The sequence below is a fragment of the Alosa pseudoharengus genome, unplaced genomic scaffold, assembly GCF_046254945.1.
Source record: "Alosa pseudoharengus isolate Yale_2024_CS ecotype anadromous, Long Island Sound unplaced genomic scaffold, YU_APseudo_1.1 YU_APseudo_1.1_scf_15, whole genome shotgun sequence".
Lineage (NCBI taxonomy): Eukaryota > Metazoa > Chordata > Actinopteri > Clupeiformes > Clupeidae > Alosa > Alosa pseudoharengus.
Genome location: NW_027468620.1, coordinates 37150742 through 37176798, shown reverse-complemented (window position 1 = coordinate 37176798; position 26057 = coordinate 37150742). Strand labels below are relative to the sequence as shown.

The window sequence follows — 26057 nt, the reverse complement described above, 5'->3', positions numbered from 1 at the left end:
ATGATATTACTGATGTATGTCATGTCAATTTCCTGAATTATTATTTGTGCTTGTTCATTGTGTTGGGCACGTTCCTTTTAAGTGTGAGGAATGTTGCTTAATATGTGATCCAGAGTTTCCGCTAGAAAAAAATGGTGCCGGTCAAAGTGACCGGCAGAGGTTTCGTTTTCCGGACATTTTGATGATATGCCGGTCAAATATCCTATTATCGCTTCTTAATTAGTCAAATTGAGGAAAACTGGAGACAGGCTATGTAGCTTAAAGAATTACATAATCAGGCTGTATAGAATGCAACATGTTCATTAGCCTAACTTAAACAAGATCTAGCCAGTATCTTCATGGAGAGCAAGAGTCCGCTTCGTTCGTTGTTTTAAAAAGGCTACGTTGTTTGTTGCTGCTACCCACGTTATCTCCACTTACACAGATGCGCACACACAAGAATGAGCGCTCACACCAATACCCCCTAATGCTATGACTCTTTATTTGATAACAATAAATTAAGAAATGTTTCCTATTCTGGGATGTTTAGTTTCTTTTTCTTTCGGCCGCGGTTCAATGATACCGTTTAATTGTGCCAGAAATTATCTGCGGACCAGTAATCTCCTCGTCGAGGAGGACCTAACCCTGCAGATCATAGACAGAGAATGCATAGGCCTACTGTATGCTTTGAGTAAAGAACTTTGCATGTCCAGTGTACACGGAGAATGACAGTGTCTTGGAGCGGCCGCACCCCCCGCAACTCCACTTCCAATGTCACGGATTCCGACAGATAGGCTACGCCCGACACTTCTGCTTTTTATCTGGTGGTGGTGGAGTTGACCGGACATCTGAGGCTTCAGACGTTACCAATTTATCATCATCCATTGCGTCTGGCCTCTGAAAAAACTTTTAAGGCTAGTCTGCCTGGGCCTGGCCATGTTTGAACCGCCTCACTCATTTGTTCGTTGTTTAAGATGGACGTTTTAAGCGTGCGCTTCCTATTTGAAATGCAGCATAGGCTATGCGTGTTGTTTAATAGCTTACATTTCATTTCTTTTCCGGCCAATGTCCGGTAATTACCGGACAACGGAAACCCTGATGTGATCATGTGTGTTTTGGGGGTGTTCTACTGTATGTTAAGTTTGATGTCAGCGGAAGTAATTAGTTAATTAGCCATTTAAACGTTGGCTTTTCTCTATGCGGGGGATTCAAAGTTTCGTGACGCGCGGTAAGGGGCTGTTGTGAGCTTAATGTTAAATGTTTGTTTGTCATTTTCGTTTCCCTTACGTAGGGTGCGACAGAGTGTCGGACAGGGATTTCTCCGGCCTGATTTCTCCTCCACCACTCGCGTACTCTACTACTGTTTACTGTCTAAGCTTATATGGACTCAAGTACTACACACTGGACCATTAAAGACCCAAGTACTACACACTGGAGCATTTAAAGACCCAAGTACTACACACTGGACCATTAAAGACCCAAGTACTACAGACTGGACCATTAAAGACCCAAGTACTACACAATGGACCATTAAATACCCAAGAACTACACACTGGACCATTAAATACACACTGGACCATTAAAGACCCAAGTACTACACACCGGACCATTAAAGACCCAAGTACTACACACTGGGCAATTAAAGACCCAAGTACTACACACTGGACCATTAAAGACCCAAGTACTACACACTGGAGCATTAAAGACCCAAGTACTACACAATGGACCATTAAATACCCAAGTACTACACACTGGACCATTAAATACACACTGGACCATTAAAGACCCAAGTACTACACACTGGACCATTAAAGACCCAAGTACTACACATAGTACAGCGGGTAACCATGAAAATTGAAAATAACTTTGAAACCACCAGAGTTCAAGAAAATGCATTTATGTAAAGGTCAAGGTAAACAAAACATCAAAATATTCATTTTTTATCCCAATTAATTTCTTTGTTGTCGCTGTATTATTCAGTTATTAGTTGTTATTTCATGAAATGTGTGGCTAATTTCATTTCTTCACAGCACAGAATTATCCAAAGGTGACCCCCCCCTAGACCATTTTCACAGACCACCTGCAATACCACCGCTGGTCGAAAAAACCCTGCTTTAGAGAGTTGTTGCTACAGGCCACAGTACGCACAATCTAGAGAGCACTTCAACCGACATATTCTAACAGGTAAACAGATTGACTATGAACAAACAATATTATTACATAATATTATTCATGTTGCACACTGGACCATTAAAGACCCAAGTACTACACACTGGACCATTAAAGACCCAAGTACTACACACTGGTAGGGCTGGGACGATAATCGCATTACCGCAATCACGTGACACCTACCGTGGGTCTGAGCTAGTCATCATCATCACCACAAAAAAAAATCCATTAAACAAACATTTGGGGGATTCGACTTCATGTAGCCGCCCGCAGAGGTCTTAAGTTGACTGCATAACGTGATTATTGCTGAGGTTCTGATTCTACATTTTCAACAATGACATATTATGCACAATTCCAGGTTGAAAACGTATCAGAATGAGAAACTAGAAATGCAATTCCAAGGAATTACCAGTGCATGAAAATGCTAAAGTTGTGATGTAAAATATCATGTATAGTTAAAACAGATAATACAGAGATGGTTACTACGGTGATGCTAGGATAGACATGGTGGTTGCATAGCTTAATAAAAGTTGATAGTTTAAAAGTAGACTGTTTAAAAGCTGAATGTAGATAGTTTAAAAGTTGTAGATAGACAGTAGATAGTTTAAAAGTTGTTGATAGACAGCTAGTTTAATAGATAGTTTAATGATAGTTTAAAAGTAGACCGTTTAAAAGTTGAAGGTAAATAGTTTAAAAGTTGTTGACAGACTGGAAGTTGAATGAATGTTGATATTCAAATAGTTTAATGGCTGTGTATAGGTAGATATTTGACGATAACTGAAAGTTGGAATGGCTCTAATGTTTGCTAGCAGTTATGCTAAGATTCTTAACTATGCTAACCATGCTACTTAGCTAATGTTTTACAGCAGTGCTAGCAATGCTAACCTGCTAACCATGTTACTTAGCTAACGTTTTCTAGCAGTTTAATGAATGTTGATATTCAAATAGTTTAATGGCTGTGTATAGGTAGATATTTGACGATAACTGAAAGTTGGAATGGCTCTAATGTTTGCTAGCAGTTATGCTAAGATTTTTAATTCTGCTAACCATGCTACTTAGCTAATGTTTTAAAGCAGTGCAAGCAATTCTAACATGCTAACCATGTTACTTAGCTAACTTAACTAACATTTTCTAGCAGTTTTGTTAAACATGCTAACTATGTTAGCAATGCTAACATGCTAACTATATTAACCATGTGACTTAGCTAACTTAGCAGTTATGATAACTATGCTAACTAGCATGCTAACATGTTAGCATGCTAACAATGTTAGCATGCTAACTATGTTAACCATGTTACTTAGCTAACCTAGCTAATCATTTTTAACAGTTTTGCTAAAAATGTTAACTAGCATGTTAACATGCTAGCATGCTAACTATGCTAACCATATTACTTAGCTAACCTAGCTAATAATTTTTAGCAGTTTTGCTAAAAATGCTAACTAACATGTTAACACGCTAGCATGCTAACTATGCTAACCATATTACTTAGCTAACTTAGCTAATCATTTTTAGCAGTTTTGTTAAAAATGATAACAATGTTAGCAATGCTAACATGCTAACTTTGCTAACCATGTTAACTAGCTACAGTGGGTAGGAGTCATAGTTGATGAAAAGTGTTGACATAGTTGATGACAAGTTAAAAGTTGTTGATAGACAGCTAGTGAATATATATAGTTTAAAAGTTTAAAAGTTGAATGTAGATAGTTTAAAAGTTGTTGATGGACAGCTAGTTTAATAGATAGTTTAATGATAGTTTAAAAATAGACCGTTTAAAAGTTGAATGTAAAAAGTTCAGTAGTTTAATGGGTTACATTGTTTAACAGTGGATTATTGTAGTGAGGGCTTTTATTTTGAAACAGTTTTGGGCAGAGGAAACAGTTGAATAGGATGTGTAGTCTTAATTGACCCAGATTGTATGCTTAAAGCCTAAGGCTGCAGGTGGCCTGAACACCTGCCATAGGATTCTAATTGCTTAATGGCCGTATTATGATGTCATAATCGGCAATGTTAAGTCTATGGGGAATTTTTAAAAGTTTTTCTTTAATAGTTTAAAAAGTATAAAAGTTTCAAAGTTGAAAAGACATAGCAACCCGATCTGTTTGAAGACCTACGTTACAAAGTTTGAATGAAGTTTCTAAGTTAAACTGTTCAAGAGAAATTGCGTCTAGAAAAAGTGGTAAGCGGAATAATAATAACTAGAAATGCAATTCCAAGGAATTACCAGTGCATGAAAATGCTAAAGTTGTGATGTAAAATATCATGTATAGTTAAAACAGATAATACAGAGATGGTTACTAAGGTGATGCTAGGATAGACATGGTGGTTGCATAGCTTAATAAAAGTTGATAGTTTAAAAGTAGACTGTTTAAAAGCTGAATGTAGATAGTTTAAAAGTTGTTGATAGACAGTAGATAGTTTAAAAGTTGTTGATAGACAGCTAGTTTAATAGATAGTTTAATGATAGTTTAAAAGTAGACCGTTTAAAAGTTGAAGGTAAATAGTTTAAAAGTTGTTGACAGACTGGAAGTTGAATGAATGTTGATATTCAAATAGTTTAATGGCTGTGTATAGGTAGATATTTGACGATAACTGAAAGTTGGAATGGCTCTAATGTTTGCTAGCAGTTATGCTAAGATTTTTAACTATGCCAACCATGCTACTTAGCTAATGTTTTATAGCAGTGCTAGCAATGCTAACCATGCTACTTAGCTAACGTTTTCTAGTAGTTTAATGAATGTTGATATTCAAATAGTTTAATGGCTGTGTATAGGTAGATATTTGACGATAACTGAAAGTTGGAATGGCTCTAATGTTTGCTAGCAGTTATGCTAAGATTTTTAATTCTGTTAACCATGTTACTTAGCTAATGTTTTATAGCAGTGCTAGCAATGCTAGCATGCTAACCATGCTACTTAGCTAACTTAACTAACATTTTCTAGCAGTTTTGCTAAACATGCTAACTATGCTAACAATGTTAGCATGCTAACTATGTTAACCATGTTACTTAGCTAACTTAGCTAATCATTTTTAGCAGTTATGCTAACTAACATGCTAACTAACCATGTTACTTAGCTAACTTAGCTAATTATTTTTAACAGTTATGCTAACTATGCTAACTAACATGCTAACTATATTAACTATGTTACTTAGCTAACCTAGCTAATCATTTTTAGTAGTTTTGCTAAAAATATTAACTAGCATGTTAACATGTTAGCATGCTAACTATATTAACCATGTTACTTAGCTAACTTAGCTAATCATTTTTAGTAGTTTTGCTAAAAATGCTAACTAACATGTTAACATGCTAACTATGCTAACCATGTTACTTAGCTAACCTAGCTAATCATTTTAATAGTTTTGCTAAAAATGCTAACTAGCATGCTAACTATGTTAGCATGCTAACTATACTAACCATGTTACTTAGCTAACTTAGCTAATCATTTTTAGCAGTTTTGCTAAAAATGCTAACTAACATGCTAACATGTTAGCATGCTAACGATGCTAACCATGTGACTTAGCTAACTTAGCTAATCATTTTTAGTAGTTTTGCTAAAAATGATAACTAGCATGCTAACATGCTAGCATGCTAACATGCTAGCATGCTAACTATGGTAACCATGCTAACTAGCTACAGTGGGTAGGAGTCATAGTTGATGACAAGTAACAGTTACAATGGCTAAACAGTTAAAAAGTTCAGTAGTTTAAAGGGTTAAATTGTTTAACAGTGAAATATTGTAGTGAGGACTTTTATTTTGAAACAGTTTTTGGCAGAGGAAGCAGTTGAACAGGATGTGTAGTCTTAATAGGGCCAGTTTGTATGCTTAAAGCCTGAGACTGGCAGTTGAGATCCAGGTGGCCTGAACACCTGCCATAGGATTTTAATTGCTTAATGGCCGTATTATGATGTCATAATCGGCAATGTTAAGTCTATGGGGATTTTTAAAAAGTTTTTCTTTAATAGTTTAAAAAGTATAAAAGTTTCAAAGTTGAAAAGATATAGCAACACGATCTGTTTGAAGACCTACGTTACAAAGTTTGAATGAAGTTTCTAAATTAAACTGTTCAAGAGAAATTGCGTCTAGAAAAAGTGGTAAGCGGAATAATAATAATAATAAGAAGAAGTTGCCTAGGAAGAACAGTACAGTGCATTTTCATGCACTGTAATAATCACGTTATGCAAGTCAGCTTAAGATGTCTGCAGGCAGGTACATGAAGTCGAATCTCCCTATTGGCCTGCATATGTGTGCACGTAGTGTGTAATGTCGTGCTGATGTGTAATGTTATGAACCATCTTATGACATCTGATTCAAGGTTATCAAAACAAAGCTTCAAAACTTATCATCAAAAGATCAAGCAAACCCGACCTTTTGTGTTGGGGAGCGCAATGTTCCAACATTCCATTTGTTTACTAAGCGAGAGTAGGGCAGAACTGGCACAATCGTAACTTTTTCTATTCTCTCCATTTAAACTTGATTTACACAAAGACGTGTTGCATTTTTTGTCCACTCTGGTGTCAAACAGGGCATCCGTAACACAGTTGAGATCGTGTGTGTGTGTGTGTGAGTGTGGGGGTGTTCGATTTATGACTGTGAGGCTCTCACAGTACACAAAAAGGAAACACCTTGTCAATATAAGTATTTAGTATGGAAGCATATGAGTAGCTTTATTCAAATGAGAATGCAATCTGCAATATGCAATTCAAAAAGACATTACATTATGCAATTGACAATTCATTATGCAATTTAATATTGCAATTTGCAATAATATCCAACAAATTGTATTTTAATCTGCAAAGTGACAATGAAATCCTAAAATCAATTCCAATAATTTTGGTTAAAAAATAGAATAAACATGGATTGAATTGCATTCCATTTTGCCATGGTACTTCAGTCTGAAAATTCAAATGGCAATTAATTTTGCATTTCAATTTTCAATATTCAGTTTCATCATTTAACTGCCAATTCATTTTGCAATTGAATATTTAAAGTGCAATGTAGGATTGCATTTTAAAAACATATTTGGCAAAACTGTCAATGCCAGCCTGAAAAGATTTTTGATTATTTTCTTAAGGCATTTTATTCAAATGGAAAAGAAATAGCGCCCCCCGTGATTGCATTGCACTTTGGTCACGCTCTTTGTGTTGTAAAATTCCAATGGCCATTCAATCTGCCAAACGCATTACAATCTGTCAAGTCACTCGTCAAGGCGGGAACTAGGCTACGTCACTTCCGTGTTTACGTCTTACCCAGTTAGCGCTTGCAATGGAGGAGTTTGCAGCTGCACTAAGGTCTCTGGCTGTGTCAACGAGTCGGACTCAACGGACAGATTACTGAAAATGGACGACAGAGTGGGCTATCTAGCCCTACTTGTCCGATTTGATGTCAACCTGGTCCGTTCAAAGATTTCTGAGGCCTTATAGCTAATGGGCGCTAGCCGGTGGGGAGACCTTCTGTGGATACCATTGGAGGGAATAGAGGGTTACCTCTCCTATTAGGGAGATTGCGGAGCTCTTTGGAGTTCACAGGACAAGTAGGGCTAGATTGCCCACTCTGTCGTCCATTGTCGTTAGTTAGGCTAAAACTCACATAGCCTTTCCTTGCCCTGCTCTCACACACTCACACACACACACACACACACACACAACGGAGACTCCCCTCCGTGGTCTGGTTAGCCTCATAAGCGGACCGGGGGGTGCAGTCGCTCCGGGACCACGTTTGGCCAAATCTATCTCGCTGAATTGTTGTATACAATGCTTATTTGTAGGCTACTGATTGCTGGGGGGAGGGGGTGCTACTAAAGATGCCGCTGATTGGCAAAGTTATCAGCAGCAACATAAGAGCCTTAATAATGTAAGAACACAGCTGGGTCTCGCGGACACTAGGCCTACTCGCGGTCAACATTATTCATCAACTGTGACATGATATGTTTGCGCCGCCAACACTCCCCCCCCCCCCCCATAAAAAAATGTGCCCCCTTGAAAATCGCAAATGCCCCCTCTGTCACTGTACTCTACAGCCGGGTCTGTCGGCCAGAGACTGCAAACTCCTCCATTGCAAACGCTAACTGGGTAAGAAGACGTAAACACGGAAGTGACGTAGCCTAGTTCCCGCCTTGACGAGTGACTTGACAGATTGCAATGCGTTTGGCAGATTGAATGGCCATTTGAATTTTGCAACACAAAGAGCTTGACCAAAGTGCAATGCAATCACGGGGGGCGCTATTTCTTTTCCATTTGAATAAAATGCCTCAAAACGATGGCAAAACGTTTTGCCCAAAATAATCCAAAATCTTTTCAGGCTGGCATTGACAGTTTTGCCAAATATGTTTTTTAAATGCAATCCTACATTGCACTTTAAATATTAAATTGCAAAATGAATGGACAGTTAAATGATGAAACTGAATGTTGAAAATTGAAATGCAAAATTAATTGCCATTTGAATTTTCATACTGAAGTACCATGGCAAAATGGAATGCAATTCAATCCATGTTTATTCTATTTTTTAGCCAAAATTATTGGAATTGATTTTAGGATTTCATTGTCACTTTGCAGATTAAAATACAATTTGTTGGATATTATTGCAAATTGCAATATTAAATTGCATAATGAATTGTCAATTGCATAATGTAATGTCTTTTTTAATTGCATATTGCAGATTGCATTCTCATTTGAATAAAGCTACTCATATGCTTCCATAATTTAGTGCGACTGCCCTTGTCATACAAGAGGAATATATATAGTATATAAAATAAAAAATAAATATATATATATATAGTATACATACTCTTTTGATCCCTATATAAGTATAACAGTGGCGATTGCTGCTCTTTGGAACAGGGGAAGCTCTGATAAAAAATGGTAAATTATTAAATTAATATTATTAAGGTGCTATATTGTTCTTTGAGGGCAAAAAGTATCCCAAACAGTAGGCTATAGAGTTGGCATGGCAGACATGGCATGTAGCCTACACACGCTACCTAATTTAGCCTAAATACACAACTGGAACAAAAGCAAGTCACAAACTCTGTAACTTCACATTACGGTTTTATTTACAGTATGCTATTTAAGACAAATAGAAACCGACTGTATTGCTCCCAAATTATGAGAATTTGAGCTGTAACTTGCCTTGTCTCTCGGCTTCACCTGCCAACACTAACGTTAACGCATCCCTGCCTTGAACTTGAACCACTTCCTGTCAGATCGCGACATATGCTGTCAATCAAAAAGAGTCCAGCCTCTATAACGGTTCCTCCAATCATCATACAGAAGCTCGGCGTCCGGGCCATCCCACTGTCCCATTCACTCCCAGAGACGCCGGGCTTCCCTGGAAATGACGATTTTGTGGCGCTTGTCCAATAAACGTGTAGCTTTTCTGCACTGAGATCAGCCCACTCTGTAGTGCCATTGAAAGCCAGTGAAGCCGAGCGTCTATGGGTTTTTTGCATGGTTTTTTGATAGATCGTGTTGTTACAGCAATGTATTACGGGTGCGAAATCACGATAAATGACCGGCAAAACCTTATTGCTGAACAAACTAGCCATGAAGTTGAACATTTTTTCAGCATGTTCTAGTTGGAATAGTAGGCTAGAAGCTAATGTAATAGTGTTATTTGATGCGATTTTCCGTGATATTTTAGAGGAGGCTGAGCTTCCCCTGTAGTCTTAAAGCAATCGCCTCTGAAGTATAAGTATATATAATCTTTTGATCCCGTGAGGGAAATTTGGTCTCTGCATTTATCCCAATCCATGAATTAGTGAAACACACACAGCACACAGTGATTAGGTGCCTTGCTCAAGGGCACTTCAGCCGTGGCCCACTGGTCGGTGCTCGAACCGGCAACCCTCCGGTTACAAGTCCAGAATGCTAACCAGTGGGCCACGGCTGCCCCAAATACATGAACTGGAGTTTAGAGATGGTGAAAGTAGACTAAATGTTTCCTTATTTCTTCTTTATGTAATTGTGACCTTGCTCATGGGGAGATTCTCAACCTCATTTGCACAGGTCACTCCTTTTCTAAAGGTTGTAAAGAGGTCAAGAGGTCCGGTGTGCAGACTCCTGATTGTTACCAGCGTTTTGAAGATGTTTCATCCTTCGGAGGTTAGACCACGGACCAATGAGTCCGGCCTCTAAAGAGATTTATATCTCTAAACAGATTTCCGTATCCTCGCGTGCACGAAGTGCTATCAGGCCAGCACAGGCCTAGAAACTTTGTTAAACAAACAATACATTTGACAACAGAGTTCAGCTGCGTTTTTTGTCTGCTCCAGAGCATAAGACTTTCCTTCTTAAATGCTTAGCTGAGTTCGCTACTAGTGTCTTAGAAAGTAAGCCCTCAAACGGACAACTTACCCAAATGGAGTCACCTTTAAAAATGCAAACAAGGTGTTCGATGTTCTCAGCAACACAGGGGAGGCAAAAACACAAAAAGGAACTCTAAACTGTCTTTTAATTTCTGAGGGAAATGTTCCTAAAACTTTTTCGTAGCACATTCCTGAGACCACTATAAAGTCATTAAAACATAGTAATGCAAAAACCTGCAAGAAATGGCTGGAGTTCTAAGGGTTACCGTGGAGACTAGCCAAATCCATAGTTGTGTACAGTACATTAAGCAACTGAATGGGCCCTGACTAGAGGTGTCCGATAATATCGGCCCACCGATATTATCGGCCCGATATTAGCATAAAAATGTAATATCTGTTAATATCGTTATCGGATTTTTTTTGCCTTAAAACCGATAAAATAATGCTTGCGTTACACCCAAATAGTGCCTATGCGCTCCTGAAGCGTTTACCGGCGCACAGATGATGACCTCATCAAGCTGCGTCTTGAAGCATACAAACAAGCGTGGATGGCTGCAGTAACAAACTTGCTCGCTCTGTTTCAACATTATGTCTGTGGTTTGGAATTGGCCATGGCCGTCGTAGCCCCTTGAGTTGGCCGCGACGCCCCTTTGAAAATCAGAGGTTTACAGGCCACGGTGGCCTTTGTGCCCCCTTCTTTAAATATTCTGCTTTGCGTCCTACTAATAGCGATATATATACCTTTGGCCAAATTACGCAGTGGAGAAAGTGACAGCGCAAGAAAGTGCGTCCAAATTAACCCATTCTTCTCAGTTGAACTACTCGCGAAGTAGCCTACTCGTCACACAGACATCACAAGTATCACATGAAAGAGCTTTTTCTCAGCTTTTAAACGATGTTAGCCGCTAATTGCTGTGGTGAACGGTTCGCGAGAAAAGTAAATAATATCATTCAATCATAAATTCTACTGAAGGTTTTGCGTCTATCTCCCTACCCATTCATCTCGGTGGAATACTTCAGAACCCTTCGTTTAACATATGACAAACCATATATCAGAATAAACAGCAGACCTTACCGAACAGAAAGGTGTAAATCAGTCCCCTGTACAGTTAGCCGTTCCAGACTAATCCCGTTTTGAATTTTCAGTAAATTTCAACATACATGGATGTCTCCAAATTTGGGATTTAAGTTTTACACTGTGTTTAAATTGTTCCACATTATTTCATAACGGGCCAAATACAAAACAAATATTACAAATGTCGCCTAGATATCGGTAAATCAGAGGACAGCTGACTGTAAGAGTTTGTGAAAGTAGCCTTAATGATCACAAAATGCTAAGCATGCATCTAGGCTATTTGAGTTTCTTAAAGCTGAGCTGTGCTTAAATTGTTCAATACATGATTTCATAACAGGCCAAATATAAAATAAATGTTAAATATAGCCTAGATATCTGAAAATATTAGATGATCAAATGATTTACAGTTATATGTAATATGTCATGTTTTATGTTTTTGTATACAGTGATGCAGGTCTACTGCAGTGAATACAACTTTGATCATTTTTATAGCCTACTACTGTATAGTTAACTTTGGCCTTGGTGCCCTGACATGTGGCCTTTGTGCCCCCCACCAAATATGCCCAACTGAAGGCCAAGTGGCCTTGCCCCTAAAATGGTGAAATTCCAAGCCTGATTGTGGGTATGGCCCGTTATGTACTTCACCTCAAGCCTGAAGTATTTTTTGTAGCTCAAACAAATGTTTTCAAAATTGTGCAGTATAGTTGCTTGCCACATTGTAATTGACTCATATTTATGCATTCATTCAATTAAGGTGATTGAGTTTTAGTTAAAGAAACAGTTCATGAAGCATCCTACAAATGCAGGCTCATTTAACACAGAAAAAGGGTAGCCTGTCATACACTATGCCTGTTATTTTAGTTGGCTTTACATTCTGCTATGTTGCACATAGTTGTTCAGGTACAATGTTTTATCATTTGTGAAGAAGTCAAATTTGCCCTATTTGTTGTGGGCATTGTCAAGATTATCTCAGGGAGAGTGTAATCCAAACTGTTGTTTGAGACAATTAAAAAATAAAAAATAAACATGGCACTTTTTCCCTAAATTAAGTTGAAGTATTTTTCTTATTTTGCACAGACAATGTTAACATTTGGAAAGCCTTGTTGCATTCAAGAATGCATCCAGTGGGGCATCACAATAACATTAAGCATGTTGTGTTAATTCCACAACAGGAGATATGTGATGTTACCTAAATTAGTTTTGAGGAAAAATAACCCACATATCGACATCGGTATCGGCTGATATCGGAATCGAAATTTGAGAGTTGGACAATATCGGCATATCGGATATCGGCAAAAAAGCCAGTATCGGACATCCCTAGCCCTGACATATATTAACATGGAGACTTACTGTTCTTCGGTGCTCCTCTGCGTCCGTGGTCCTGAGGGTGTCGGCCAGGATCTCCATGGTGACGGCCCTTGCCTGTGTGTTTGGGTTGGTGGATGTTTCATACTGAACTTTATCCCCCACCAGCATGGTGGCCTTCCTCAGCATATTGTCTACACTGAACCTCGACATCGTCTCCATTCCCTCCACAGCGGCCTTTAAACTGCCGGGATGATGGACCTGAGACCAGAGAAGTTGATCAGCTATAGTGGTGGCCCCTGGAGCCTCTAGAGTCCTTTGAGAAATATGTTATACTCACAACTTCATCTACACTGCTGTGGGAAATATTTTGAGACTCTCCCTACATTTTTGTATGACTTACATACAATATGTTAACTTTGGGAAGAACTGATATTTTTGCTTTTCACAATACAAGTCTCACTAATGCAACATACATTTTAGTACATCCAACTTGCTCTGTGCATGAATGTCTCTCTAATAAAGGTCCTATGACATCCATTGTGAGAATAATATGTGGGCTTTCCCTGAGGCAGACCAGTGGCTATGTGACCTCCATTGTCAGGATAATGTGGGCTTTCCCTGAGGAAGACCAGTAGCTATATGACGTGCATTGCCTATGCTTCTGCACACAGAGACTAGCGCTGACATAATTAATATCATGTGAGGCAGCAGGCAATAGCAGGGAGGATTGGGGGATGCATGTGGGTTGTATATTATCCTGAATGGTCTGTTGTCTCAACATGATGGTCATTGAGCCCGGGTTTTGTCATATGTCTGTATGTAATGTGTTTGTCTAGACACAATGTAATTGTGTGTAATGATCCAGCATAAGATGGGGCCTTGGCCCAGAGAACTTTGGATTTGGTCAAAGTCTAAGCACAAGATGGTTGTTGGTTAAGAAGTTCCTCTTCCTGCAAAGTTTGTCATGGACTTGGCTTAGTTACCTTATAATAAAGTCTCAGTCTTCAGTATCTGTAGTATCAGGTAGTAGTATTAATAGTATCAGGGCTGGCAAAAACACTAATGCAAAATCAATGTAGTAAATACTGTAAAGTCAAATGAATGGATAAACTAATCTTGTAGTAAATAAAGTCAAAAGAATGGATACATTAATCTAGACACTAGGGGTGGGTGATATAGACTAAAAATAATATCAATATTTTTTTGTGATTTTGACGATAACTATAATTAGTCGATATCCTTTATTAAGGTGCCATGTGTAATGTCTGGCAAAAAACACTTAGCACTAAATGAGTACCCAGTACGTTCTCAATGCATTGGGTTCCCCACTTAGCACTAAATGAGTACCTAGTATGTTGAAAAATCGCTAAAAGGTGTAACCTCAAGGCTATAGGATGTTGGCAGCATAATGGAGGCGAAACTACGGAAGCGTATTGCAATCATGCAATTAAATAAAAATGCACCCTGTTTGTCTGAATTAATGACTTAGCACATCCTGTTTTTCTGAATTGTTCAGTTAACTATCTCATCAATACAGAAAAACAGCCCTGTTTCTCTGAATTAACGAGTTATTCTGATTTTCTGAATTAACGAGAAAATTATCTCGTTAATTCAGAAAAACAGTTGTAAAGACGGCCAAGCAAACAGCAACAGAGGTGATGATCAAAATGATCGGTAGCCTATGCAGGCTGCATTGTAGGCTAGGCATCACAGCCAACATCCCTATAACTAGCTACTGCTAGCTGCTAGCTAAAACGCAAAATACTGAATGTGATTTAGAATCTAGCAGTGTTCTATATTTATGCATCTCCACAGACATTCTTTAATAAAACCCAAGTTAAATCGGACTTTTTCAGTTTGCTGCGGAGGGCCAAACCAAACACCTAAAACAAACATTAAAACACCTAGTCCAGGTATCTATAAGCTTATCTCATGCAAGTCACAGCTCTGTTTTTCTGAATTAACGAGATAATTTTCTCGTTAATTCAGAAAATCAGAATAACTTGTTAATTCAGAGAAAAGGGGCTGTTTTTCTGTATTGATGAGATAGTTAACTCAACAATTCAGAAAAACAGGATGTGCCAAGTCATTAATTCAGACAAACAGGGTGCATTTTTATTTTATTTGTCATGAATGCAATACGCTTCCGTACGAAACGCCCAAGATGTAGCTCACTATGTTTTCATGAACTGCATTGGCCCCTCACTTACCTTGGCCTGGCTCAAGCATTGAGGTGTTGCCTCCTGCATAAGACCACTGTGATGGGCACGAAGCAGAAGCGTCTCACACTGCTCTTCCCTTAAACAGATCTCCATCGGCTCTCTCCATCCACCTCCTGTGGCCTGGATCAAGCTCTCGGCTAGAGCCTTCCTCGAATCGTCACTATGAACATGGATTCTCTCATTAACCTTTATGAATGTCATTTAATTCCATGGAAAACACAAACCACTCTGATTTTGAAAACAAAAGTAATGTGAAATATAGCCGCAAGCGGCAATGGCGGGCCCGAGCACCTGCGGGCCGCAACCCATGACATTTCAGAATCCAACAAAGCACCGACGTGGTGCATTTGTAAAATGTACATATTTGATATGTGTGTTATTTGTTTTTGCATGTTATTTTCTGGCACATTTACTTGCTTGGCCAGGTGGGGCAATATGCAAGGCAGGCCCATTGTGTGTCATCATAATCATAATATATATTAACCTGAGAAATTTCAGATTATTCATTTTAAGCAAAGAACATTTTTGATACACTTTTTGGCCAGATGGTGGCGCTATATTAGGCATGTGAATTACACATGTGAATATCATCACAATAATGATATCCAATATTTTATAAAGTTTCAGATCAACCAATAAAGGCATTACCAATTTCTGGCACATTTTCCTGCTTGGCCAGGTGGTGGCGCTATGCCAGGCAGGCCCATAGGGTGTCTGGATATCATCATAATTATAATATCTATTAACCTGAGAAGTTTCAGACCATTCACTCAAAGCATAGAGCATTTCTGGCATATTTCCTGTTTGGCCAGATGGTGGCGCTATGCTAGGCATGTGAATTATATGTGTGAATATCATCACAATAATGATATCCAATATTTTATAAAGTTTCAGATCAATCACTTAAGGCATTGTCCATTTCTGTCACATTTCCTACTTGGCCAGGTGGTGGCGCTATGTCAGGCAGGCCCATTGGGTGTCTGGATATCATCATAATCATAATATCTATTAACCTGAGAAGTTTCAGACCATTCATTCAATGCACTGTGATTATATGACACATTTCCAGTTTATATGGTGAGATATTAAAATCATGACATATTACAACATATCAAAAATCCCTTCGCAATTTAACATCAGCAACATCTTGGCATAATGTTAGCCAAATTTCACATGAATCCGGCAAACCGTCTAGGAGGAGTATGTTAAAATTGATCATGTAACATCAATGTAATTGCCATTCTTTCTGTTGCCAGGTGGTGGCGCTATGCCAAATATACATTATGGGCATGTGAATATCATCACTACCATGGTATTCAAAGACCTGTGAAATTTAAAACATTTCAAGCCATGCATGGTGAATTAAGACACATTTATTGTTAACGTGGAAGGGTATTAAAATTCATAGTTTTGCCATTTCGTCAAATTACAACATATCAAAAAAAGCTTCACAATTTAGAATCAGAAGCATATTGGCATCATGTATACCAACTTTCACATGAATCGGATCAATCGTCTAGGAGGAGTACATTAAAATTGATCATGTCCACAATGCACAAAATCCCAATTACCTCACTTCCTGTGGGCGTGGCTAATGGCATGTTAATACAAAAGTTGATTGTTTTTGGGAGTTACACACACCCACCAAATTTGGTGTGTGTATCTAAAACTATCTTCCAACCACAAGTCAAAGTGACATAAGGGGGCGCTATGGAGTTCCTGGGCCAAGCCCAGTGCCAAGGCTTTTCCCCTGTGTATTCATGGTACCTCTTGACGTGTGTGCCAAATTTCATGAGTTTTCACCTATGGGAAGAACGTCTTCTGGCATCACAATTCATCACATTTTAGTCCGCACAAAATCCCAAATACCTCACTTCCTGTTGGGCGTGGCTAATGCATTGTACATACGAAAGTTGTTCATCTTGGGGAGATACACATACCTACCGAATTTGATGCGTCTAGCTGAAAGTATGTGCCAACCACTGCCTCAATCACCTAAGGGGGCGCTACTGAGTCCCTTGGCCACGCCCAGGGCCAAGCTCTTGTACCTAACTGCTTTGCGTGACACCTGATATGTGTGCCAAATTTCAAGCGTTTTCGACCATGTTAACCACCTCAAAAAAGGAAAATGCTCTGAGACAAAGTTAAAATAATAATAATAATAATAATAATAATCCTTACAAAAACAATAGGGCCTTGCGCCCTTCGGTGCTCGGGCCCTAACTACACGTGTAACAGTAGCCAGCTGGATATGTAGAGCAATGAGTACTTTAGTTAGACCTCCCTCATGCCTTCACAGCTAATGAGAACTTTAGCTAAAACTCCCTCCCGATGCCTTCACAGCTAATGAGTACTTTAGCTAAACCTCCCTTCCGATGCCTTCAAAGCTAATGAGTACTTTAGCTAAACCTCCCTCCTGATGCCTTCACAGCTAATGAGTAGAAAATGCATCATTTTGTCACGTGTCAAAAAAGGAACGTTTATATGATGCCCCCAGACCTAGCATTGTAGCGGACTGGGATTACTGGCCATTAGCTGCAGCTAACAACGCTACTAGGGCTGCTATGTAGCTGCTAATTGATATCAATAAAAAAAATACGTTCGATAGAACATTCGATAATTAAAGCGACACACACGTCCTTAAGTTGTCTATAAATAAAAAGGCTAAATATATCTTGCATTGTAGCTATGTGTAACTCTACCAGATTAGGCGATAGAAGTAGGCCTACCTCAACACAGACTCTCAATGAGTCGTTGTTCCGTGCACACACACACTCTCTCTCCCCCTCCCAACAGGCGCATCCCTCCTCAGCATGCACATAATCCAAACATTCACAATCGTGCAAGACAACTGGCTAAATTGCTATTAAATCCGGTTAGCATTATTAGCAAGCTGCACAAATTTGTTCAAAACTGTTGCATTCAAATTGACTGCTAAGTTCTAATCATCTCAATCCCGATGCAAATGGAAAAGTAGGCTACTTTCCAAGACTCAAATGGGCCTGTCCCAAGAAGAAAAGGTATTCTTTTGAAACTTAAACACACATGGGGAAACTGAACAGTCTAACCAGTAGACTATGATAAACTAGCAAATTAAGCTGCTTTGTTTACAATATGTCCAGGCTTCAACCAGTGCTGCTTTTCATTCATACTTGTGTGCACATTTATTTATTTGAGTGTTTTTCATGATCCTGTTGCTATTTCTTTTCCCTGTTTGCTTTGATTGATAACTGAGGTGATTAAAATCAGAGGAAGGTTAAGTTTAAAATAAAAGTGTTTAAATTTAACTTTTTTATCCTTCTGGTCCTTATCCGAAATAGATTTTTTTTTTAAAAATCAATAATTATCGATATCGACTGATATGAAATACTTATATCGTGATAGTTTTCAGCCATATCGCCTAGCCCTAAACGCTACTGTCAGCTCTTGCAGCATACATGCAACATCGGCACACAATGCTATCAGCCTGTTAAGTACCACATTTGATACTATATTTTTGTTTTGTAACATTATTTGTACAGGAAGACTGTTGTTAGAAATGTCTTTAGGGACTTTAAACCCAAGGCTTTTTATTTTTACATGTTTTATCATGTAAGTGTGTGTTTACATGTTTTACTGTGTAAATGTGTTTAAGTGTGTAAATGTGTGTTTACATAGAAATGTGTTGAAGTGTGACTACTGCATGTGTGATTGTAGACACTAATTCGTACATCCACTGTAGTGTCTGTATCTCGATTGCCCAAAACAATTTCTCCATTCAGACACAATAAAGGCTTATCTTATCTCACCTTACTGTGGCCGTCAGGGGCTGTGGTCTGGGGGTGTCATGGTGGGGGGGCTCCTGTGGGCTTGCTTTTGGTCTGGGGGTGTCGTGGTGGGGGGGCTCCGGTGGGCTTGGCTGTTGGAGGAAATACAGACAGATCAGCAAACTACTACAGAGCTTGTGGTCCTAAGGGAAACCCACAGCCCCAAAAACTATGGAACAGATTTGAATGCCTCCGGGACGTAAGAGAGGAATTTCCCAGGGAACAGACCCAAACCACAACAATAGAAAGATGGGCACAGACAAGAAGCAGCACTTCATCTCACAACACTCGTTCTAGGCAACTCTGTTGTAAGACTTTTAAATGGGGAAAGGAAGATTGTATGCTGTCTCCCAAATGTTTCAGTGTCTGACACAAAAAACAAACTTGCAGAAATAGTGTCAAAATATGCAACTATAAAACGCATCATTGTGCATGTTGGAGCAAATTACATTTACAAAAAACAAGCTGCATGTCCAAAAAGATTTCAGTTGGGATAAATTTTATTGACAATTTTAATCTTTTTTGGAATTGCAGGGAATATTTCAGACCAAACAGCACAGAACTGAGTTGGACTAGGGTCAAGATCTTAACTGAAAACAATCGCCTCTCTCTCCTGCACCCAACATTTTTTCTGTCAACCTTGAGCCCCCCCCTCCCCCCACACACACACACGCACACACACACACACACACACACATAAACAACCTGCTCAATGTCCACTGGACACGATAAGAAGGATGCTGCTGAAATGGCTCAAAACCAATCACTGGTGTCAAACCCCCGGAATCTCAGCAAACAAATGGCTGCATGGCCATGAGGAGACAGCACCTATCAAGGCTGAGAGGCTATCAGAAATCAGAGTCATGTTGCAACAGCAGTGCCTGATCCATTACCAATACCCCTCCCCACCTCCGCCGACTCCTTGCCTGATTGCCATGCATTCATTTGCTCACCAGAAATGGGATTTTACCCCAACGTTATTTATTTTATAACGTCGGCCCTGGAGGTAACGAGTCTCCCCTGGTTTGGGGAGCAATCAGGAAAGGTTAACACTAGCGACAGGATGGAGAAACAAACATCCCCATGAATCTCTTTATTAATAATGACGTGTTTTCTCCTGCGGGACGGGAGAAGACACAAAATCAAAGCATCTCTATTCCCCAGGATCCCCTGAAAACCATCCACACCCAAGCACATGATGAGACTGGTGCCAGTAGCCATCTTTTTACTAGCCCAAGACCTTCGACAGACAGTCAGTGTTTTACTATCTGAGACTTTTAGCACCAATGAAGTGCAGAGCACTTCCACCTTTTTTAATTCCTCTTTTTGGTCAACTTTAGCATGGATGTATTCACTTATACTAAGCACTGTACATGAAACAGGTATGTATGATACAGAGCTATGTGTACTAATGATTATCCAGCCCTGAATGCTCCACATGAGTTACTGAGTATGTATGATACAGAGCTATGTGTACTATTGAGTATCCAGCCCTGAATGCTCCACATGAGTTACTGAGTATGTATGATACAGAGCTATGTGTACTATTGAGTATCCAGCCCTGAATGCTCCACATGAGTTACTGAGTATGTATGATACAGAGCTATGTGTACTATTGAGTATCCAGCCCTGAATGCTCCACATGAGTTACTGAGTATGTATGATACAGAGCTATGTGTACTATTGAGTATCCAGCCCTGAATGCTCCACATGAGTTACTGAGTATGTATGATACAGAGCTATGTGTACTATTGAGTATCCAGCCCTGAATGCTCCAGAAGAGCTGAGGGGGAAATTCACCTGCTGTTGTCTCTCGTCCTCCTCGTCTGGCAGCAGAATATCTGCGTCTGAGGACCAGGGGTGGTCTGGAGGAGGAAGGCCCAGGAGTACGGCCTCCTGCTGCAGCCTGAGGAGGTGGTACCTGGTGGATTCGTCAGCCTTCCGCAATGACAGGAGGTGGGTATTAATGTGCTCCAGGAACTGTTCCACTTGTCGCTGGGTCTCCTCCTGGTCAAATGTGACGCTGTACGGAGAGGTCAGCTCTCCTGGAAGAAAAAGAGAGGCACGCAGGCAGACATACAGGGTCAGACATCAGGGCAAATGGTCCCGTCAACCAGTCATTTTAAATTATCCTGATCTTCCCGTAATCAACACTACAAGAAACCTACGCAGCTCCTGCTGGAAGCACATCTGCTCCTTAGCCAGGTACTGGGTCTTCTGCAGGTAAACACCTCGATCCTTTCTCAGTTTCTCCCGCTCCTGGAGGATCTGAACGGTACAAGGTTTAAGAATCAGAATCAGAATAATTTTATTGACAGGTTTTTTTCTTTTCCACAGGGAAAAAGAAAAGACAAGGAATTTGACTTGGTAAAATGGTGCAAGACACATAAGAAGTATTTAGATTGTAGTAAGAAATGTTGGCCTTAAAGGTGTCTCACCATATAAGTGTGAGCTATATTCAACCATTTACCCTTTTGGTATGGTCTGTGCAAATGGTAAAGAAAGAGTCGCTGCTGTAAGCAGAAAGTGAAGGAGAGATTTATGAGGTAACAACTGTGGAATTCCATGTTCAAGGTGTTTGCGTAGCCATGCTGTGTGTGTGTGTGTTCCATGCTGAGTGTGTGTGTGCTGTGTGTGTGTGTGCCATACTGTATGTGTGTCCTCCAAGGAGGCTGGGTAGGCCTAGTTCGACGGGCTGGCGCCCCTAAGACCCTATTTACTGCCTTGGGGTCAATCTTGACTGGATTCCATGGGCCTTGGATGTTACGGGATACAGCCTTAAAGATATGGTTGACTCTGTGGTAACTATGTCGTAAACACGTTTGCGTACCATTAATGGAGATGTCATGTCTTGTCTGAACTGTCAGTAGGGTATAAAAAGTGTTTCCTTGTTTGTAACATCAGACTGCGTCTGTTAGCAAAACGACGTAAGTCTCCGGATTCGTGAATAAAGCTCTCTGAGATTTCTGACTTCACTCCTGGCTGACTGAGACTTCATTTCTGAAACAATCCCTAGACAATTTCTGTTCCTACAAGATACAACTATAATATCCAATAGTCCCATTCACAGAATTAATGCATGTAGTTACAGGTGTTTTGGGAACATAACACCATTATAAAAGCAAAATGCTATGCTATGCTGTGTTTCACCTGAGGGGGCGCTAAAGTCTATTGTTTATTGTAAATGCTGGTAAATTCTGGTGTTCCCAAAACATCTGTAACTACATGCATTTATTCTGTGAATGGGACTTGGTACAATATTGGTACTTTACACACTAAATGTCCATCTACTTAACTATTTCAACATAGATTTGTATGGTCCTACTAGCTACCCCACATACCATTTCAGTTGCTTGAAAATGACTCAAAAATACAAACACTTTTATCCTTATTATTGTCATTGTCATTTGATGTGGAGACTTCAAATTGTTGGAAAACATTAATAAACTTATGTATTTGAAGAGGAAATAGTGACTGAAAAAAACTGTATTTTAATACCTTCAATATCACACTTAAGGACACCAAGCAACATTTCCGTGTTTGGTTGTGGTTATGGTTAAATGACTCATGACTCATTACAGGGCGAATGAAGACTCTCTCGCCCGCCCCTACTGCCTGTAGAAAGAATATCCCGCTTGCAAGTTCGGTGTATCTTACCCGCGACCTTCAGTCTCACAAAGTCTCAGACATCACGAGAAGCAGGATCAGTTTACATCCTGCATCCCCAGCACAGAGGCAGGCTAACGAAACCCGGCTAGCGATTATTGCAAACGTGTGTATAATGGCAGAGCCGGCAGAGAAGCAGCGATAACCCTTGACGGGAGATGCAAAGAAAAGGAAAAAGTGGAGCTTCAGACCGAGCGAGGGCTCGCACACGTATCAACACGTACAGACGCTAGGGGGAGCTTCCTGGAGAAAAAGCACTCAGGCTTGCCTGTTATCCCTTTAATGCACATTTTTCCGAAATCTATCGCCCTTTTGAAAGCCAGTAGACATTTAGTACAGACTTTGCTTACACTTGCAACAATTGCTTACATTTTGAATATTTGTCAAGATATTAATACCAAAACATGGCACGTGTTTTTCAAGCTGTAAAAATGAAAGAATGTCAAGGTCTTAAAAAGATACGAAGACAGAAGATTTGCACAGAAATATTTGATAGGCCTTGGTTTTAGGACCCATTGATGATGTAGACAAGGTTTAAACAAAATCTAAGACAGTGCAGCAACAACCTTATCTGGTTTGACACGGAATGACACAGATGACAGCCACCTTAAAAAAAAACAGCAAATTGTGGCTAATTCAGGAACAATATTACTCTCATGTTTAGTTCTCTCACTGTGCTCTCTCTCTCTCTCTCTCTCTCTCTCTCTCTCTCTCTCTCTCTCATTTTATTCTATTTCCTTTCTGTATTTCTATAATGCTGTATTTTTAAGCCCTGTGGGGAAATTTCCAGTAATTAGACTTAACGCTTTAGCTGTTAAATGTCTCCTGGGGTGGTTGTTATCTAATTGGCTACACTTTAAAGAAATAGAGACATTACAAGGATGATCTCAGCTGTTTTGGTTTTCTCTTGGCTGTGTTCTCCAAGGTCAACCTCCCATGGGAGTCTGGAGTGATTCTCTTGTCTATGACCTCTGAGGTCAACCGCCTTAGAGAATTTGGAGTAATAACAGCTTTCTTTTAATTAACTTTCTTTATGATGACAGCTCTTTTTTCTTTATTCTACGTAATCTATCAAGAATTCCCTGTTTAGTCCTATAAATAATGATAAGACTTTGCCTATGACAGACTTGTTGCTCTCACGCTTGCCTGGCATGCTTGTGTGTTTGTAACCTGTCTCCGGCGTCGGGAATAAAGCTTTGTATGGTCGGCTTGCTGTGGGATAATTTTTGCCTCTTTGTGGATTAATGAAACAATAGTATGATGACAATTACCTCATATTCAGATTCATCTTCCAAGGGTGGGTAGTAACACACATGAGTAAAAAAGTATTTTTTTCGAGGAACGGCAACTTTCCATATTCCTTTTTTCAAAACTCTACTCTTACTCAAGTACATTTTTGAGCAAGTAATCTACTCTTTACTCTACTACCTTTTCAATTGCCTATCGTTACGAGTACAAGTTTATTATCGGAGGAGAAAGTATCTCAAAGGAGAAAAGTGCACCCCTCCCTCGATGCACAGCGGTGTAGGAGAAAAGAAACAGGGCTTCAGAATGCATCGCTATGTTGCCCCGCGATTATAAGTGATGACTGGCCTGACCATGCTGTAGCCTACTACACTACTACTGCAGTATGAGAGCTGTGGACCATGCTGTAGCCTACTACACTACTACTGCAGTATGAGAGCTGTGGACCATGCTGTAGCCTACTACACTACTACTGCAGTATGAGAGCTGTGGACCATGCTGTAGCCTACTACACTACTACTGCAGTATGAGAGCTGTGGACCAGGAGCTACGTGTGTGTCTGTCACCCGTGTCATCCAAGGGAAGAGAGATAGACTTCTCTGCATAGTCTGTCTGCCTCTCCACCTTCGCCATGTTTGTGTACTGACTGTCCACTACCCTACTGTTTTACTGCTACACTGTTTACATGCTATATTAGCACATATGCATAACCCCTCCCTCCCTCCCTCCGACAGCCTGGATTGTGGCCGTACTTAATACTTTATACTTGACCAGTGGCTGTAACCCTATTACTGTAACCTATTCTTGCACTAACATATTTTTTTTTATATTACTTTTTGTACAATATTCTCTAAAATGTCCATATTTATTTTATGGTGGTCTCTAAACTTTATTCTTGCACTGTTTGACTTACTTATTTGCACCATCACCATGACACTCACTCTCATGAACGTTACCATGCATACGGAACTACAGGCTCAGTCCCTGCGCTGACACTGCAAGCGCCTCATGCTTGATCATCCTTAAGCACACTATGGGGATATTTGATTTAGTTTATTTAGTATATTTAGAATTTAGTATTTTAGTATTTTTTTTATCTTCTACTGTCTGTACTGTCTATATTTGTTGGTCTTCAAAGACTGTGTGTGTATTCTAGGCCTAATGATAGTGGCGTGACAGAAAAAAAGGTTTAGAAACACTGCTGTACATAATTATAATTGTATTGAATTACAGTTGTATCTATCTACATCATCTCTATAAATGGCACTGGGGAAACCCTTAAATTTACCTGGTTTAACAGCTAACACATGTTTTAGACTATGAGCCTCATGTGTCTCCCAATGGGCCTGCACTAAAAGACTTTTCCACAAAGATCACATCCTGGTAACTCCTCTGCAGAGTCATGACCTGGACCAGAGGCTGTACCCCGCACCAGACTTAAGATCTTTAGAGACTGTTGAAAACTCATGCTGGTTCAGGATCGAGTAGCCTAGGCTGTTTATGTTGGTTCTTGGTAGACGCTTTAAACCAAAGCGAGTTATTATGACACCAACAGATATTACATTAACATTCAATTTAAATAGCCTAGAGTACTTGCCTGGGAAAGATCACGCTCGACATAATTAAGCCGTTGCACAGGTCCAAAAGATCCACGTTCTGCGATTTGTCCAGTGTTGACTCCGCGCTCACCAGCCATGCTCGTCTGCAGGTCTGGAAACAGAGCAAACTTTTGATCTCTCGAGTGGTGCTGAGATCAGTGGGGCAAAGTGGGCTGGGCCGACGATGAAAAGTCGTGTTTTTAACGTTATCATACGAATATCACGCCATATCAGCAGCAGAATATTAAACTAGTAGTAGCCTATATCGTTAAACTAGTAGACTGCAATAAACTGGAAATGTAAACCTATCAACCTTGTAGACTCTAAAAATACACCGATGTCAAGAATGCCTAACACGTGAGGCACTTCCTCTTTTCTGGTGTTTAGTAGCAGTCAGTTGGTATCCTTGTGGTTGCAATGCTGCCATCGTCTGGAGCGCTTTATTAGGCCTACTATTATTAGGCTAAATCATGAATATTAGGCTGACATACTTATCGGTATCCTTTTTTTTTTTTTAAAGATAACATTTCTCTTACTCTTGACCTCAACTTCTAACATAGGCCTACTTTTAGCTAATATGTCCATTTCTGATCTCAATACATTTGACGTATTGCCTCCGGGGCCTTATGCCTTTTGCACTCCATCTGACAGAATTGGACAACTCCACTCTCATTGGACAACTTCACTCTCA

The 26057-nt window shown here is 39.7% G+C and overlaps 1 protein-coding gene across 5 annotated transcripts in view; it reads right to left on the bottom strand.

Moving 5' to 3' along the window:
* LOC143124661 (uncharacterized) overlaps nucleotides 1-25728 on the bottom strand; it is an 81163-nt gene extending 55435 nt beyond the window's left edge. For 4 of the 5 annotated variants that reach the window (XM_076286349.1, XM_076286351.1, XM_076286350.1 and 1 more), the window contains exons 1-6: nucleotides 25366-25728; nucleotides 21026-21125; nucleotides 20658-20902; nucleotides 18840-18949; nucleotides 15040-15211; nucleotides 12872-13087 (exon numbers count right to left, since the gene is read on the bottom strand). In XM_076286349.1, coding sequence (XP_076142464.1) covers nucleotides 12872-13087; nucleotides 15040-15211; nucleotides 18840-18949; nucleotides 20658-20902; nucleotides 21026-21125; nucleotides 25366-25464 — 942 coding nt within the window. In that variant the 5' untranslated portion in view covers nucleotides 25465-25728. Of the gene's footprint in view, nucleotides 1-12871; nucleotides 13088-13812; nucleotides 13879-15039; nucleotides 15212-18839; nucleotides 18950-20657; nucleotides 20903-21025; nucleotides 21126-25365 lie in introns of those variants that run through there. The other variant, XM_076286353.1, reaches the window with a different exon arrangement.
* Nucleotides 25729-26057: the final 329 nt, after the last annotated feature.